General features: G+C 35.4%; 1 protein-coding gene across 4 annotated transcripts in view; it reads left to right on the top strand.

Moving 5' to 3' along the window:
- The window catches only part of LOC126252967 (tonsoku-like protein), a 286,128-nt gene that overhangs the window by 251,292 nt on the left and 19,758 nt on the right, over nt 1-15,078 (top strand). For 3 of the 4 annotated variants that reach the window (XM_049953984.1, XM_049953985.1, XM_049953983.1), the window contains exon 22: nt 13,602-13,730. The exons of the other annotated variant lie outside the window; for it this stretch is intronic. In XM_049953984.1, the coding sequence (XP_049809941.1) occupies nt 13,602-13,730 (129 nt within the window). The remainder of the gene's footprint in view (nt 1-13,601; nt 13,731-15,078) is intronic. 4 annotated transcript variants of the gene reach the window in all.

Here is a 15,078-nt window from a genome sequence, read left to right as displayed (position 1 = left end):
TATTTATATGGGTACCCTTCCTTTTTCACGTGCTTCGTCTGATTTGAATTGATTGCTTTTTTTCTGTGATCTGATAAGTGCCGTTTCCTTTGTTATAGGTGTTTACGTCACTCTAAGCTGAAAATGCATTACTGTACTGTGTCATGCATTGTTTGTCGTATTCCGATAGTGCATGTTTACGGCCTGTTGCCGCTCGCAGCATGGCTTGCTTTCGTGCGCGCTGCCGCCACTTACAATTTTAAGAAAAGAGAGAGAGAGGAATCATCTCATTAGCGAAACAATGGCAAGAGACTGCTATTTGTTGTTACTTACACTGCTGCTTTCTTTAATAATGACCAACAAGAACCAAATAATAGACTGCGTATGATAAAAGATGTTCTGAACGAGAGTTTGGCGAAAATTTTTCTCCGTTTGAAAATCTTTGCAGACGCCTCTTTAGTACATTACATTCTGCACAGAAATTCTAGTCAATTGCCGTGCTTCATTTCTGACTGTATCACTATTAGGCATAATGAATATAAACATGACATGATATGTATATTCTTCTGCGTTTGCTGTTGTCTCACTCTAGTATTGTAGTTTATTAGGCAGACAGGATTTAAATGAGACAGCAGCAAACACGAAACAATATATGACAAAATGCTTATATTCGTATTATTCTTATGGTGAACAGAATACTGCATGTGATTCACAATTCATAAAAGTTCCTATTAGCAACCATCTCTTCTCACAGGTAGGAAAAAATTCAGAACGTAGAGTTGGCCATATTGACAAACATCCCAAACAGTCTTGCCACTCGGATTTTCGTAGTACATTGAAATGCTGCTACATTCAAAGATGAGCAATACGGAATTTGTATTTACTTCGTTGGATAATGTATGAAAATGCAGTGGTCGAAACTCGGGGCGGAGGAAAAAAGCTTGTCTTCCACCTTTTTTTAAAATTTATTTACTGACGCAGAGGTTTTGGCGCCAATATTTATCTTTGTACCTACAAAGCATGCCTGTGTAGCGCTACATATATTCGACGTCAGAAGTTAGTTGTGGCGGCACCTACCAACATTTTTCAGGACTTCCGCTTGCTTTGCACTCGATTCTAAGTCTCAGGTGGTTTTTTAGATTAGAAAAACCGGAAAAAAAGTGCGGCTTAGATTCGAGTAAGTACGGTAAGCTCACCAGTTAACTAAATTGCACGTTGTTCACTGGTGGAAGAGTAATACCTTACCTCATATGACTTTCAATAATTGGCATAATAATTGCACACAGTAGCTGTCCAATCATGACTGACTGAAAATTACGAAACATAGTTTGTTTCTGTAATTAGAACTACATGATGTTTACAGTTTCACTCCTGGGTTCTGACTGATTCAAAGTAAATATACACTTTAACTTGATACCAACTACATGGTGTTTACGTAATGTGCATTATCCTCCAACTGTTGCAGAAGTGTGTAGTACAGTAATCAAAAAATGGCAGAATACAAGCCAATTACATGTTAGGTATTAAGAGAAAAAGCAGGAAAATTAATAGGAACAGAGACACAATAGACAGTGAACAGTGACATAAGTTTTCTTTAAGTGCCATTTTATAGGAGAGCAGCTAACTGTGAAATGGCATTCCCAAAATGCACTAGGGAATCTCGAGGAAGTGCAAGTGTTTAGTGTGGATAATTAACAAGCTACTTTAGTGAAAATTAGCATTTTTTGAAAGAGAAAAATCAAGGCCACAAAACTATGGTACTAAATGTTTGTAATAATTACATTTTAATATCGAAAGATTCTAGGACATGAAATTATTGAATAGAAATAACTTTTAAAATGTGATGTTTTTGGAAAAAGCAAAATCTTTGGGAAAGAGGAGAACGAGGGCTTTCAGATGAGCTGTACCAAATCAAGAAACAAACAACTTTTCTTCTCATCAGAAACTTCACCTTCACATGGATTGTATGTATAGTAAATCAAGAACATTTTTTTTTAGAAGAAATATTTCCATATGAAGTAACTACACTTAGCCATCAGTAATCAGGAAATTGCACAGTGAATAATAAAGTTTTTTGAATTCCTGTTGCAATAAGAAATTAAATATTTTAATTAACTACTGTGTACGTGTTACCAACAAAATGAAATTGTAAAAGGAGGGATAAAATGATGTAAGGATTGGTATAAGAATAAGTAGAATAATCTCACCGTGCTCTGTTACAAGTTGTGTGGACATCATACTACGCGTGAGAGACACACAGCAGACCAACATAGTTTACTTACCTGAAGATATAATTTCAATACACTAGACATTAAAATTAGGAGAATGTGTATATAAAAAGAAGAAGACTGAATGACCTACATTGACAATAAAGAAACTAATGTTAAAACAGAAAACATGCTAACTAACAAGCCCCCAAATCACGCTAGTTAGGACACAAAAAAATGGTGACAAGAGAAGAAATTAAGACAATTAGAGCAGCCTCAAGAAAATAGTATGTAAGGATGGACACCAACACTTAACAAAAGGGACAACACACTCAAATATGAGAATATCAATGTAACTCACAGAACCAATATTGCTATGTAGAAATATGCACCAAACTGATCAGCAGAAATAGTATAATTTGCTAACCTCATAATTTTAATAGCCACTCAGTGTGTGAACATAAAACTTTTTTGTAGAATTATGCTGTGTATATAAACATGAACAAAATATAATACGGTTTTTAGGAAATGTTAATTATAAATCTGTATTGCTTTCAGTATATGCATGACCTGAAAAATATTCGTATTTCCACTTTGATTTGATTTGGGGATTTTCACTGTCATAACGAGTTAGTTTGACTGTTTTTGTAATTATTTAGATGGTTAAAACTGTATGTATATTTAGACTTTTATCAGTTGGTTTATTCAAAATCGAAATAATTAATTGTGATCTGGGGCCATCCAAATCACTGTACTGTGGTCATAGTGCGAGATAGAAAGTGCTTTCTTGCTGCTCAGTACATTATCAAAAAAGTTATTTTTTCTTTGTGAGCAGAAAAAGTGGTGATTCTTGATATCATCATTGTAATACCAATGGTAAAAAGATTACATAACAACAAGATTTTATTTATGTGTTGATTCTTCTGAGTGGTGTTTGCATTCTTGTCAGGTTACATATTCTGGCTTCTGACCTCAAGGATTACAGCACTGCATTCGGAGACTGACATAAGAAAGGGAAACAACTCTGAGTACAGTGGAGTAGCCTTTTCCTATAAGAAAGCAGAGCAGCTTGAGTAGATAGAGAGAAGCTTAATGAGACAGGCTTCACAGTCAGAAGGACAGTTTGTGAAACCTGTGAGACTATCACGCCAGTATCATACTGAAAGACACCTCACAAACCATAATGCATTGTGGGGAGGAGGGGGCTGTGGCCAGCTGATGGAAGAAAGCATAAGTCACCTGTCTACTGGAAGGGAAGCTAAGTGATCCTACAGAAATAGCTTCCAGTATTATCAACATCTATTTTTTGTAAAATCTTATAACCTGTTCTGTTCTCATTCATAATAAGATACCTAAAACACAATGATCCCCTCCAGCATGCATTTTAAAACCATCACTCATATGAAACCCAAGTTGCGCTCTTCTCACAAGATGTACTGAAATATATGGATCAAGGCAGTCGATAGATGCAGTAATTCTCGACATCTGATACTGAAAGTGTGATCATATCGAGAATCACATGATATTTGTGACTGGATCAAGGATTTCTTGGTTGGGAGGATGCAGCATACTGTCTTCTACCAGAAGCCATCAGTGCAACACTTGTAGAAGTGCTACAGATACTGCCTTATATTAATTTCCTGGTAGACGATTTAAATTGTGATCACAGACTTTTTGCAGATGATACAGCTATTTATAATGAAGTACTTTCTGAAAAAAGTTGTAAATGATTACAAATATAAAATTGTGTCTTCACGAAATGCAAAAACACAATATCCTATGTCTGCAATATCAGTTGGAATTAGTCAACTCGTATAAACTGCTAGGTGTAACAGTTTTGGGGATATGAAATGGACTAATCAGTGATCACATATGCTCAGCCATAGGTTTTTTCTTTGGTAGGATACTGAGAAAAAGCAGTCAGTCTACAGAAGAGGTTGATTACAATATACTCTTGAGGCCCATAACTTAATTATTCACAAATTTAAATGTGAAACATAAACACCATTTACAGATTAGCCCTTAAGTCTGTTCTGAGTGGCCAACTGCATGAAGCGATCTATAGCTGTGGGGACAAGTGATCACCATGTTGCCGATCTGTCCAGCTGTTACTGCCAGTAGATGAATCCTTGTAATGCCTCTGATTCTTTATTCACTTTATTCAAGCAGCTCCTTATTCAGCCTCACAAGACTTGATTGGAAACCATTTGAGACATCCCTAACTCATAAAAAATCTGAGCAGGTACTGGGAATTGAACCTGGGTCCTACCGTAGCAAGGAGAGTGATGTTAACAATGCGGCTATGGATGTGGTCAAAATTTGAAAACAGAATTTTTTATATACCTTTTTATCACGTCATTTCTGTTACTTTCTTTTCTTTGTGGTGTAGGTGATTTTCTTTTACAGTTTGTCATCTGTACCAATTACCTAAAAAACTTGTTTACATCGAAAATTTATGACTGGGAATGTTAAATTGTTACATTTTTCTTTGTATGTTAGAGAGAGAGAGGTCTTGCACCAGGCGGAAGGCTCCCTGTAGCTGGGGCTCCGAGCCTAGTCACATGCATTAACAGTTCTTTAGGAGTGGACAACAGAGTTCCATTGCAGAGAGCATTGCACTTATTTATTATATCTTTTCTTTCCGTATTTGGTAGTTTTCTTCAATACTAGTTTCTGTTGGAGGGGCAGTTACTGCATTTGAGAATTTTTAGGTCAGTGTTGATGTCTAACTGTGGTCCATATCTGTAAGGTATTCTGCGAGTGTAGACTGGCAGCTTTTTAGTGCTCTTCTAACCTGTGTGTACCTAATATTAAAATTTCTGATTGTCTATCCCATATAGATTCAATTGCAGTCAATAACCAGCTGTCATGTCAGCTGGCTATTGGTTGTCCTTAGTTCTCAGTATTGAGTTTTTGTTGGTATTGACTTTCAGCCCTTATTTTTTATGTTACCTGTCTTATGAGATGCTTTGTTGTTGTTAGTAAGAGTATATCATTTGTCTGTCATTGTGGATGCTTGTTGTTCATGTGGGTTTGCATTTTATATGTGTATTTTGTGTGTTTGTGTTGTGAGTGCCTGAATTTCAATGTTGGTGGTGATCTGTTTGTTTTTGTGCACTAGATATCCCTTCCATCATATCAGTTCTAAAAAACTATCGGTTTGTTGACTATCTATAGTTCAGTTTTGTAGTTGTCTTTATTGAGTGGGGTTATTTTCAGTCCGTGTGGCTTGTATTGGAATCAGCTTTTTTGTGTCTTACAAGATGGTTTGAGTTTTAGTTCATGGCTGTGTTGGTGGGCTCATGCATATGGAAATTGTGAGATCAAGAAAATTTAACTGTTTGTCATTTCTGTTTCTATGGTGAATTTTGTTATTGGATGGACTGTGTTTGTCATTGTAGAGTTGGTGGATGTGACTGGGTGTTTAGTCTAGAAAGCAAATGATGTCACCTACATAGCAATGCCAGTATACTGTTCTGTTTTGTTTGGGTCTTACTGTGGTTTCAGATATTTTGTTCTTATTTTGATTAAGGAAAATTTTGGCTAGGAGTCCACTGACAGCTGACTCCATTTTGTTGTGAGTAGAACTGGTTGTCAGATGAGAAATAGTTTTGCATCATGCTTAATTTTTGAATGTTTGCTATTTATTTTATGTGCTTTGGTTATTCATTCTTGTTCTAAGTGTTGTTTGATGATGTTGATGGTTTTTGTAGCGGAGATATCAGTGTACAAGATTATGATATCAAATTTTGTGAGTGTAGCTATTGTGAGTAAGTTGATGTGTTAGATATTTTATGTCATCTCTTTGGTGTTGGTGTATGCTTCTGTTGTTTCTGTATACATGATGTTTCTGTAACTTTGTGTATGTTTCTTTGGGTAGATGTTATGTAAGTGTACTGCTGCTTGCATTCTGATTTTGGCAGCCAGAGACTGTGGTCATGTGTGCGAGTGTGTGGGTTGCATTTGTGTGAGTGAGAGATAGTGTGTGTGTGTGTGTGTGTGTGTGTGTGTGTGTGTCATCTAATTCCGATGAATGCCTTTCTTGCCAAAAGCTTACTTGTTCGACAATCTTTTTGTTGTGCCCATTTGCGACTCAGCATCTCAGCTGTATGGTGTGTAGTAGGATTTATGATATTTTTAAAAAAATATTGATGATCCAATATATCAATATTTTAAAAAATATCATTATCAGCTTTCGATTTATCGAAAAAAAGTATCTGTATATCAACGGGAAAAAATATTGACTACACAAGTTAAATATATGGCTCGTTTTAAAGTTGTTTATTTAAATACTGGTTTGCTATTAGATATTTCGCTCATCAACAAGCTAGCAGCCTGCCTATCCACCTTAGAGCAATAACTGAAAGGAAAATGATGCACATTCATGCTTGGCGATAACCACTTTTCTAACAGTGGTAACTACATGTAGGTGGCACATAAAAGTTGCCCAATGGGTCTGTCGTTCGGTTTTGTCGCTTATCGGATTTGTACAGAACCCTTCATGTCATGTCTAAATTATGTGGTGAAGCTAAATGTGGCAGTTTCTGTTGGTAGTGTTGAGCACCAATTACATCAGCATTTCCCCTCACATGTCTCCTCCCACCACAAAGACCAGTATGTCATTCAGATTTTTGTTAATCGTTTTCAGCAGCTGTTTTTTAAGAATGCCCATGTGAAGAAATAACACATCAGTTGCATTAAAAATTGTTTTTTAACGTAACTGGTGTGCTGTTTCTTCACATCGGAAATCTTATTGTTCCATTCAGTCCGCCACCCCCCAGTGCAGTCAGACAAATTTTTTACTACCTATACTTGCTTCACACATTGAAATATAAAAGATTGGATGTGATGAAAGCTCAAAAATAGTAATACTCCTTCACACAATGAAAGTAAAATTATGTTCTACTACAATTTCAAAAGAACAGCTTCAAATATTTTCCAAAAATTGTGAAAAAATATAAAATAAAAATACTATCACTCTATTGTCGTTTTGGTATAGATATATACGATGGGAGGGGGGAGGGGGGAAGGATATCGGGGATACATATCAATATTTTTTGGTAAAAGTATCAATATTTTATCAGAAGCCCTAGTGAGTAGTAATCTATACCTTTCATAATATTGTCATTACTCCATCCAGCATTTTCCATTGTTTAACTTTACGGTGCGTGAAATTTCATTTAAAAACTACTCCAAATCCGAAGCAGATAAGCGAGGTTACAAACCCCATTTTAATGTGTATTGCCTCATAGTGCTTGTGATGTGGGTGAGAACAGATATTAATGGCAGTTGTCTTGATTGTAATCCTAACATTCACCACAGGTGACTCTGCATGTGCACTCTGCTATGGGTCAGCACTTACAGCTGCTGGCATATGCATCATTGCCACTCTGCAGGCTATCTAGGGGTGTCGGATCTGGCTTTTCAACAGTTCTGCTTCCCATCTGAAGATATCGGCCAGTTGAAATGCCAAAATATTACATGAATATGGTTTTAAGATTCAGCTGTAAACCCGACAGTCATATTAAGAATTACAATACTGGGAAATTGTATGTAGTTTCTTTATTCCTGAATCACCTACAACAGTAATCATGCACACTGCAAACTAAGCTGAGCCTATGTGCTTCATTAATTCTAGAGTGTGGGTTTGCAGTTAAGGTTGTGTGTGACTTGTCTGCAGTCCAGAACATTTGATGCTACCTATGCCCTGTACTTCGTTGTTTGGTTATACCGTTTTTAAGGGTTGTGAAGTTCTGTGAGCAGTACTAAACTGTATGGAGTGTCAAGGGAATGGTGAAATCTGACACTTTGACTTGCGCCCTAAAATTTTTTAACTGCTAAAGAACATTGTGCAAGTGTAATTAAAAAGTTGTTGAAAATTGCCAGTATCATTGCCCGCAAGGTACCTGGAGAGACATGCACCCCCAGCAGAGCCAGCACAGTGCAAATTCGCAGAATGGTTGGCAGTACATCAGAATGTGGATAAGAAGAGACAACCAAGTCATAATTTGGCAAGTCGAATTCAATATCTTTTGAGGGTTGCTGTTCACATAATTTTTCATGATTAGGATGCACATGAATGTGCAATTTGTTTATTATCCAGAAATAACAGTAGTTAGCAGTTCATTTCGTGGTATTTGCAAGTAGAAAATGGTGAACATCAAGCCGAGATAATATTCATTATATTTCACCAATTTTGACCAATCACCAGAAATTTTATTTCCACCAAGTTGTAGCTCAGTCCTAGGTAATTGCATTGATGAATTAAAGTCACCCAACCCAGTTGACATAATCTGCCTCTCTGAACACCGTGTGACCACTGGTATAGGAACTAGGCCTAAGCACAATGAGAAACTCAGACAGGAGAGTACTGCAAATGTTAGAATAAGGAAAGGTTCTCATAAAGGTATGATTAAAAATAATGTAAGTATATTTCATCAAAATATTGGGAGTTTAAAGAATAAAGTAGATGAGCTTCTGGTTTGTTTAGAAGATTTAGAAGCTGAGAATGAAATAGATATACTATGCCTGTCTGAGCATCACATTGTTACTGATATGGATAAGGTAAATGTAAGTGGATATAAGCTCTCTGCACGTGTAATGAGAGAAAATATGGAGAAAGGAGGAGTTGCCATATATGTCAAAAGTTATCATTGTGCAAAAAGTATAGAAACAAAAAAGTTTTGTGTAGAGAAACATATAGAAGCATGTGCCTGTGAGCTTAAATTAAATAAAGGCACATTTATAATTGTAACTGTATATAGGTCCCCATCAGGAAATTTTCATCTATTTCTGAAAAATTTGGACTCCTTGTTGTGCTATCTGTCAGACAGGGGGAAGCAAATTATTATTTGTGGGGACTTCAATGTAGATTCTCTGAAAGAGGGTAATAGGAAAAATGACCTTGAAGTATTACTCGGTTCTTTCAATTTGACACCCGTTATTGATTTTCCTACTCGGGTGGTAAAGGATAGCAGCTCACTGATAGATAACTTCTTTATAGACCAAGATAAGTTTAACCAGATAAATGCTCAGCCTGTTGAGAATGGTCTTTCTGATCATGGTGCACAGCTAGTTACAATATATGACATAGCTCCATTCAGCAATACTAAACAGTCCTCCAAAGTGGTACGTTCAGTCAACGATTTAACAATTGCAAATTTCAGGGAAAGCCTACAGCAGTTAGACTGGGATGAGGTGTACCGTGAACCTGATGCCAATTTAAAATATAATTTATTTCATGACATTTTTGTAAATGCATTTGAAAACTGCTTCCCCAAGAAAATAGTTAAATATACTCGTAAGAAACCTTGTAAGAAACCATGGCTTACTAAGGGTATAAAAATATCTTGTAACCGCAAAAGGGAAATGTATCTGACAGCAAGAAAGAGTAGTGACCCATAAACTATCAAAAATTATAAAAACTACTGTGTTATATTAAGAAAAGTTATTAAAAAATCCAGGAGTATGTGTATCATGTCTGAAATCAGCAACTCTGATAATAAAATTAAAACAATTTGGAATATTATTAAAAGAGAAACAGGTCAACCAAGAGCAGAGGAAGACAGTATTACCATCAAATTGAATGAAAACTTTACGAACAAAAAGTCAGAAGTTGAAAATATTTTTAATAATCATTTTCTAAATGTTGTGGATATAGTAGGATCCAGGTGTTCATTAGAAGATGCTAGGCTGTTAATGGAAGAGGCCATACCTATGCAATTTGATACAATTGAAATCTCACCCACTTCTCCCTTTGAAATTAGGAAAATAATAAACTTGCTTAAAAGCAAAAACTCACATGGAATTGATGGCATTTCCAGCAAAATACTAAAAGCTTGTTCTCAACAGATAAGTAAGATTCTCAGCCACCTGTGTAATAGCTCTCTGGAACAGGGCATTTTCCCTGATAGACTGAAATATGCTATTGTTATACCTTTGCATAAAAAGGGGGATAGATCTGATGTCAACAATTACCGTCCAATCTCCCTTCTAACAGCTTTATCCAAAATTTTTGAGAAAGTAATGTATTCAAGAGTAGCTTCACATATCTGTAAAAATGAAGTACTAACAAAATGTCAGTTTGGTTTTCAGAAAGGTTTTTCAACAGAAAATGCCATATATGCTTTCACCAGTAAAATTTTGAATGATCTGAATAACCGAACACCACCCATTGGGATTTTTTGTGATCTCTCAAAGGCTTTTGATTGTGTAAATCATGAAATTCTGCTAGACAAGCTCAAGTATTGTGGCATGAGTGGGACAGTGCACAAATGGTTTAATTCGTACCTAACTGGAAGAGTGCAGAAAGTTGAAATAACTAGTTCTCGTAACATGCAAAGATCAGCACATTCCTCAAACTGGGGAACTATCAAGAATGGGGTTCCACAAGGGTCAGTCTTGGGTCCTTTGTTGTTCTTATTATATATTAATGACTTGCCATTCTATATTCATGAAGAGGCAAAGTTAGTTCTCTTTGCTGATGATACAAGTATAGTAATCACACCTGACAAACAAGAATTAACTGATGAAATTGTCAATACTGTCTTTCAGAAAATTACTAAGTGGTTCCTTGTAAACGGACTCTCACTGAATTTTGATAAGACACAGTACATACAGTTCCGTACAGTGAATGGTATGACGCCATTAATAAATATAGACCTTAATCAGAAGCATATAGCTAAGGTAGAATATTCCAAATTTTTAGGTGTGTCCATTGATGAGAGATTAAATTGGAAGAAACACATTGATGATCTGCTGAAACGTTTGAGTTCAGCTACTTATGCAATAAGGGTCATTGCAAATTTTGGTGATAAACATCTTAGTAAATTAGCTTACTACGCCTATTTTCACTCATTGCTTTCATATGGCATCATATTTTGGGGTAATTCATCACTGAGGAATAAAGTATTTATTGCACAAAAGCGTGTAATCAGAATAATAGCTGGAGTCCACCCAAGATCATCCTGCAGACATTTATTTAAGGATCTAGGGATATTCACAGTAGCTTCTCAGTATATATACTCTCTTATGAAATTTGTTATTAACAACCAAACCCAATTCAAAAGTAATAGCAGTGTGCATAACTACAATACTAGGAGAAAGGATGATCTTCACTATTCAAGATTAAATCTAACTTTGGCACAGAAAGGGGTGAATTATACTGGCACTAAAGTCTTTGGTCACTTACCAAATAGTATCAAAAGTCTGACAGATAACCAACAAGTATTTAAGAAGAAATTAAAAGAATTTCTGAATGACAACTCCTTCTACTCCATAGAGGAATTTTTAGATATAAATTAAGAAAAAAAAGAAAAAATATTAAAAAAATAAAAATAAAAAATAAAGAAAAACAAAAAACACAAAAAAATAAAGTTGTTATATTAACTTAAGTATGTTGTTAAATTAACCTAATTATGTCATGTATTGGAAAATTCGACTCGTTCCACATCATTACGAAATATCGTATTCATGATCCATGGAACTAGTATTAATCTAATCTAATCTAATCTAATCATCAGCACGTCTATGCTAACAGATTTAGTCTTCCTGCAGCTTCCAAAATTTCATAGTAATGTAGACTACAATTAACATTCTCGATTTGCGAATATGAAATATGAAGAACGTGGTATGCAGTGAAACCATCTAATCCTGCGGAAGACCTACATAATAATACCAACCATAAATATGAGAGGATTAATATTTCCATATTTTCTTATCTTTCTTCAGGAACATAGGGGCTCATTAGAACAAAAATTAAAAAACTACTGTTGCTTTTGTTGGGCTCTTGGTTGTAAGATAGTGACGTGTCTGTCTTTCAGGACGACTACAGAAATACTGTTGAATACAGTGCACACCCGTCCCCACTCCCCAAACACATAATGTGTATCAACCCTATTACAAGGAATTTGTTGGGCAGTAAGATAAGCAGTAGTTCTTTGCCATTTCATTTTTATCAGTGGCATGATATTCAGAACCTTGTACACTTGTGCATTATCAGTTCACATCACCACATTTTTTCAGTTATTCCTGAAAGGCAGTTTGATATGCAGAATAACAGCTGGAATCGTTTCCTGCTCTGTCTCATTATTGTTTAGATGAAATTAGTAATTACTGGGAAGTGCCTGCATGCATTAACTTTTTTGCCATGGATAATAAGGAAAACATTTGTTTTGGTCATTTTTTGCTGACTATGAGGAATAAACAAGCAACTGTTTCATTCTTACTGGAATGTACAAAATACAATATTGTAATAACTGTTACACAAGGATTGTTTTAAAATTATGTTCATGTATGTACTATTCCTTTCCAACAAATTAAATTCCCCATTGATGTGATGGAAGACATTTGTTATGTGTCAAAACAAGCCATGATTACATGATTATTCTTCTCTGCTAGCCACCTTTGTTAGAATTACATCTGCAACATTTTATCTGTCAATATGAACTGGAAGTTTTTCAATGATATGTTACATTTTTCATACAGATTAGATGCTTGAAATTCTTTAAGTGTGGGGCACCGGATCGTGCACTGTCCTGTCCTGTCACTGGTGCGTTTGCTCATTTGTGACTTATGCACTAGGTAGGAAGAGCTGTACAAACCACTGTTAAAAGCTATTCTGTGTGGCAACAATGAGTAACTTCAACAATTTTTTTAATAGTCTTGATTTGTATTAGCAAGTGCAGTTTTGACAGTGCATGTCTTTTAATGTATTCTTCATATGTAAAAAAAATTCTGGGCATGTATCGACCATTCTCTTCAGAGCCCTGTCAAAATTGAATGTAATCCATTTGCTTAGAAGTATCTGTTAGGTTCTCAAACATTTCATTAGCTGCCTTTTCAACTGGAGGACAAGTACTTCATTTTGTTCCCTGTACTTGAGTAATTTGCATCTTCTGATAGTGAAAGTGGAAGATCATTGTTATATCAAAATAACACAGGACCAATATAGAACCATGTGGTACACCGTGTCTTATTGCTTCAAATTCTTAGTGTCTGTTATTATGCAAATCCTGGTCTGGTGTACAGTTTTAATCTGCCAAGAAGTTTCATATCCACACTCTTGTTTTTGTGATTTATTTATGTTTCCTTACATAGTTTTCTATATTTTCAATGTACTACATCAACCAAGAAACAAACTTTCATCCTCAATTCAAGGAGAATTTTTCCGAACTAAAAAGTCTTTTTGATTACTTTCTTTTATTTAACAGCTCAATCCATTGTGTGTGTGGGGGGGGGGTTCTTGTCCCACTGAATTTGTATCTGATGCACTTTTTTGTCTCCTGTGTCTCCGTAAAAGGTATAATTTTGTCATAATGTGATACGAGTTGTCATTGAGCTTGTTTGCTGGAAATGTTACAACTTTTTTTTTTTTTTCCTGACAGTAATTCCTTTGCCATTTGATTTCTTTCATAGCTCTTGGCTGCATGTATATTAACAATGCCTCAACTGAAGAAGTTGGACATCAGCTGCAATAATATTTCGGATGCTGGTCTCTCCCATTTGAGTAGCTCATTTTCAGCAAACAAATCGCTGCCATTGCAGGTATGTTCCTATTTTTTCCTAAGTCTTTTCATAAGTTTTACTGACATTATATAAATGTACATTATAAATTGTAATTATGTGGCATAATGAACAGTGAGATACAAACAATGAAAAACATAGTAGCAGTCAAGGGAAAGAATTGATTTCTCCAGTTCTCAGTTCGGTCACATGTGAGGACTTCTCACGAGCTAAAGAAATCTCTCAACATAATTGTATTTTTTACCAAGTATTATTCCATTTGAATAATGTATACATGATGGCTAAATTTTATTCTGAAATATATACCACAGCTACTGAGAAAACAACAGCTATTAGTAAAAATCATAAACTGTGAGACCAATATTCTCAGTGGCACTTCTCTAGCAGTTGCTAACGTGCCATCCCCTCACTTCTTCCACGAATTCTATTTTCAATAATCTAACTTAAATTCTATGTTCTCTTTCACTCTTTTTTGCCTCCCTATGTTTGATAGCTCTTTGTAAGTGTTCTGCAATTTGAATTTTGGCTTTTAGTTAATTGTTACCTCCATTTCTTTTCCCACACTTTTATGTTCCCCCTGATCTGTGATCTGCATCATTGCTTTCATGCCTCCATCATGTTTCTTTCTTTGGGTGAAGGAGCTGCCTAAAAGAAGCTGCAAAAGAGTCAACCTTTTATTTCTGATTGTCTTTCAGATGTAAGTAGAAAATATTCCATTGGTGTGAAGAGGAACAACTGTGATTTATTTAGCCTTTATTGATTCCATGTCTCTGAGCTCATCCTGTAGATGTGAAAGTGCATCTGTGAATTTGGTAGACACCAATCAACCTCAACTGTGGCCGTCTTTCAGAGATCTACTTTCTATTCAACTTTTATATGTGCAGTGACTCATTTTTGAAACAAATCATAAAATGTCCTTTTAATAGAATTTTTCTTTCAGCGAAATGTAATACTAACTATCAGAACAATCTTTATAACTGTGTGGGGCACATGGTAGACATGCTCATATTACGATATTCCCTGCATTATCACTCCAATACTGGTTGTACATGAGTGTTTGCTACATTTTAAGTACTCTGTTAAGATAGACTACTCTCATGGTGTGCTACATCCTCCTAATGTGTGAAAGAATTCGTTGGGTATGATTACACCTCAGATTTCAGACAGTGTTACTTGTTTAAAAAAATATAGGAAACAAGTTCCTTATAATGAAAGATAATTAATAGTGATCTTAATTTTAGTTATTTCACATAGAAGTTAGAAGGAATGTTTTGTTTTCAAAGCTAGACAAGCCTAGAGCCAGTTATTTAAAGTACTTAGTTTCTTGATTTCCCTCATAATGATGGTGATCTGTAGCAAGATAACAATA

Source organism: Schistocerca nitens, chromosome 4 (genome assembly GCF_023898315.1).
Source record: "Schistocerca nitens isolate TAMUIC-IGC-003100 chromosome 4, iqSchNite1.1, whole genome shotgun sequence".
Classification (NCBI taxonomy): Eukaryota; Metazoa; Arthropoda; class Insecta; order Orthoptera; family Acrididae; genus Schistocerca; species Schistocerca nitens.
The sequence above is the reverse complement of the archived record's forward strand: the minus strand, read 5'-3'. Positions and strand labels throughout refer to the sequence as shown.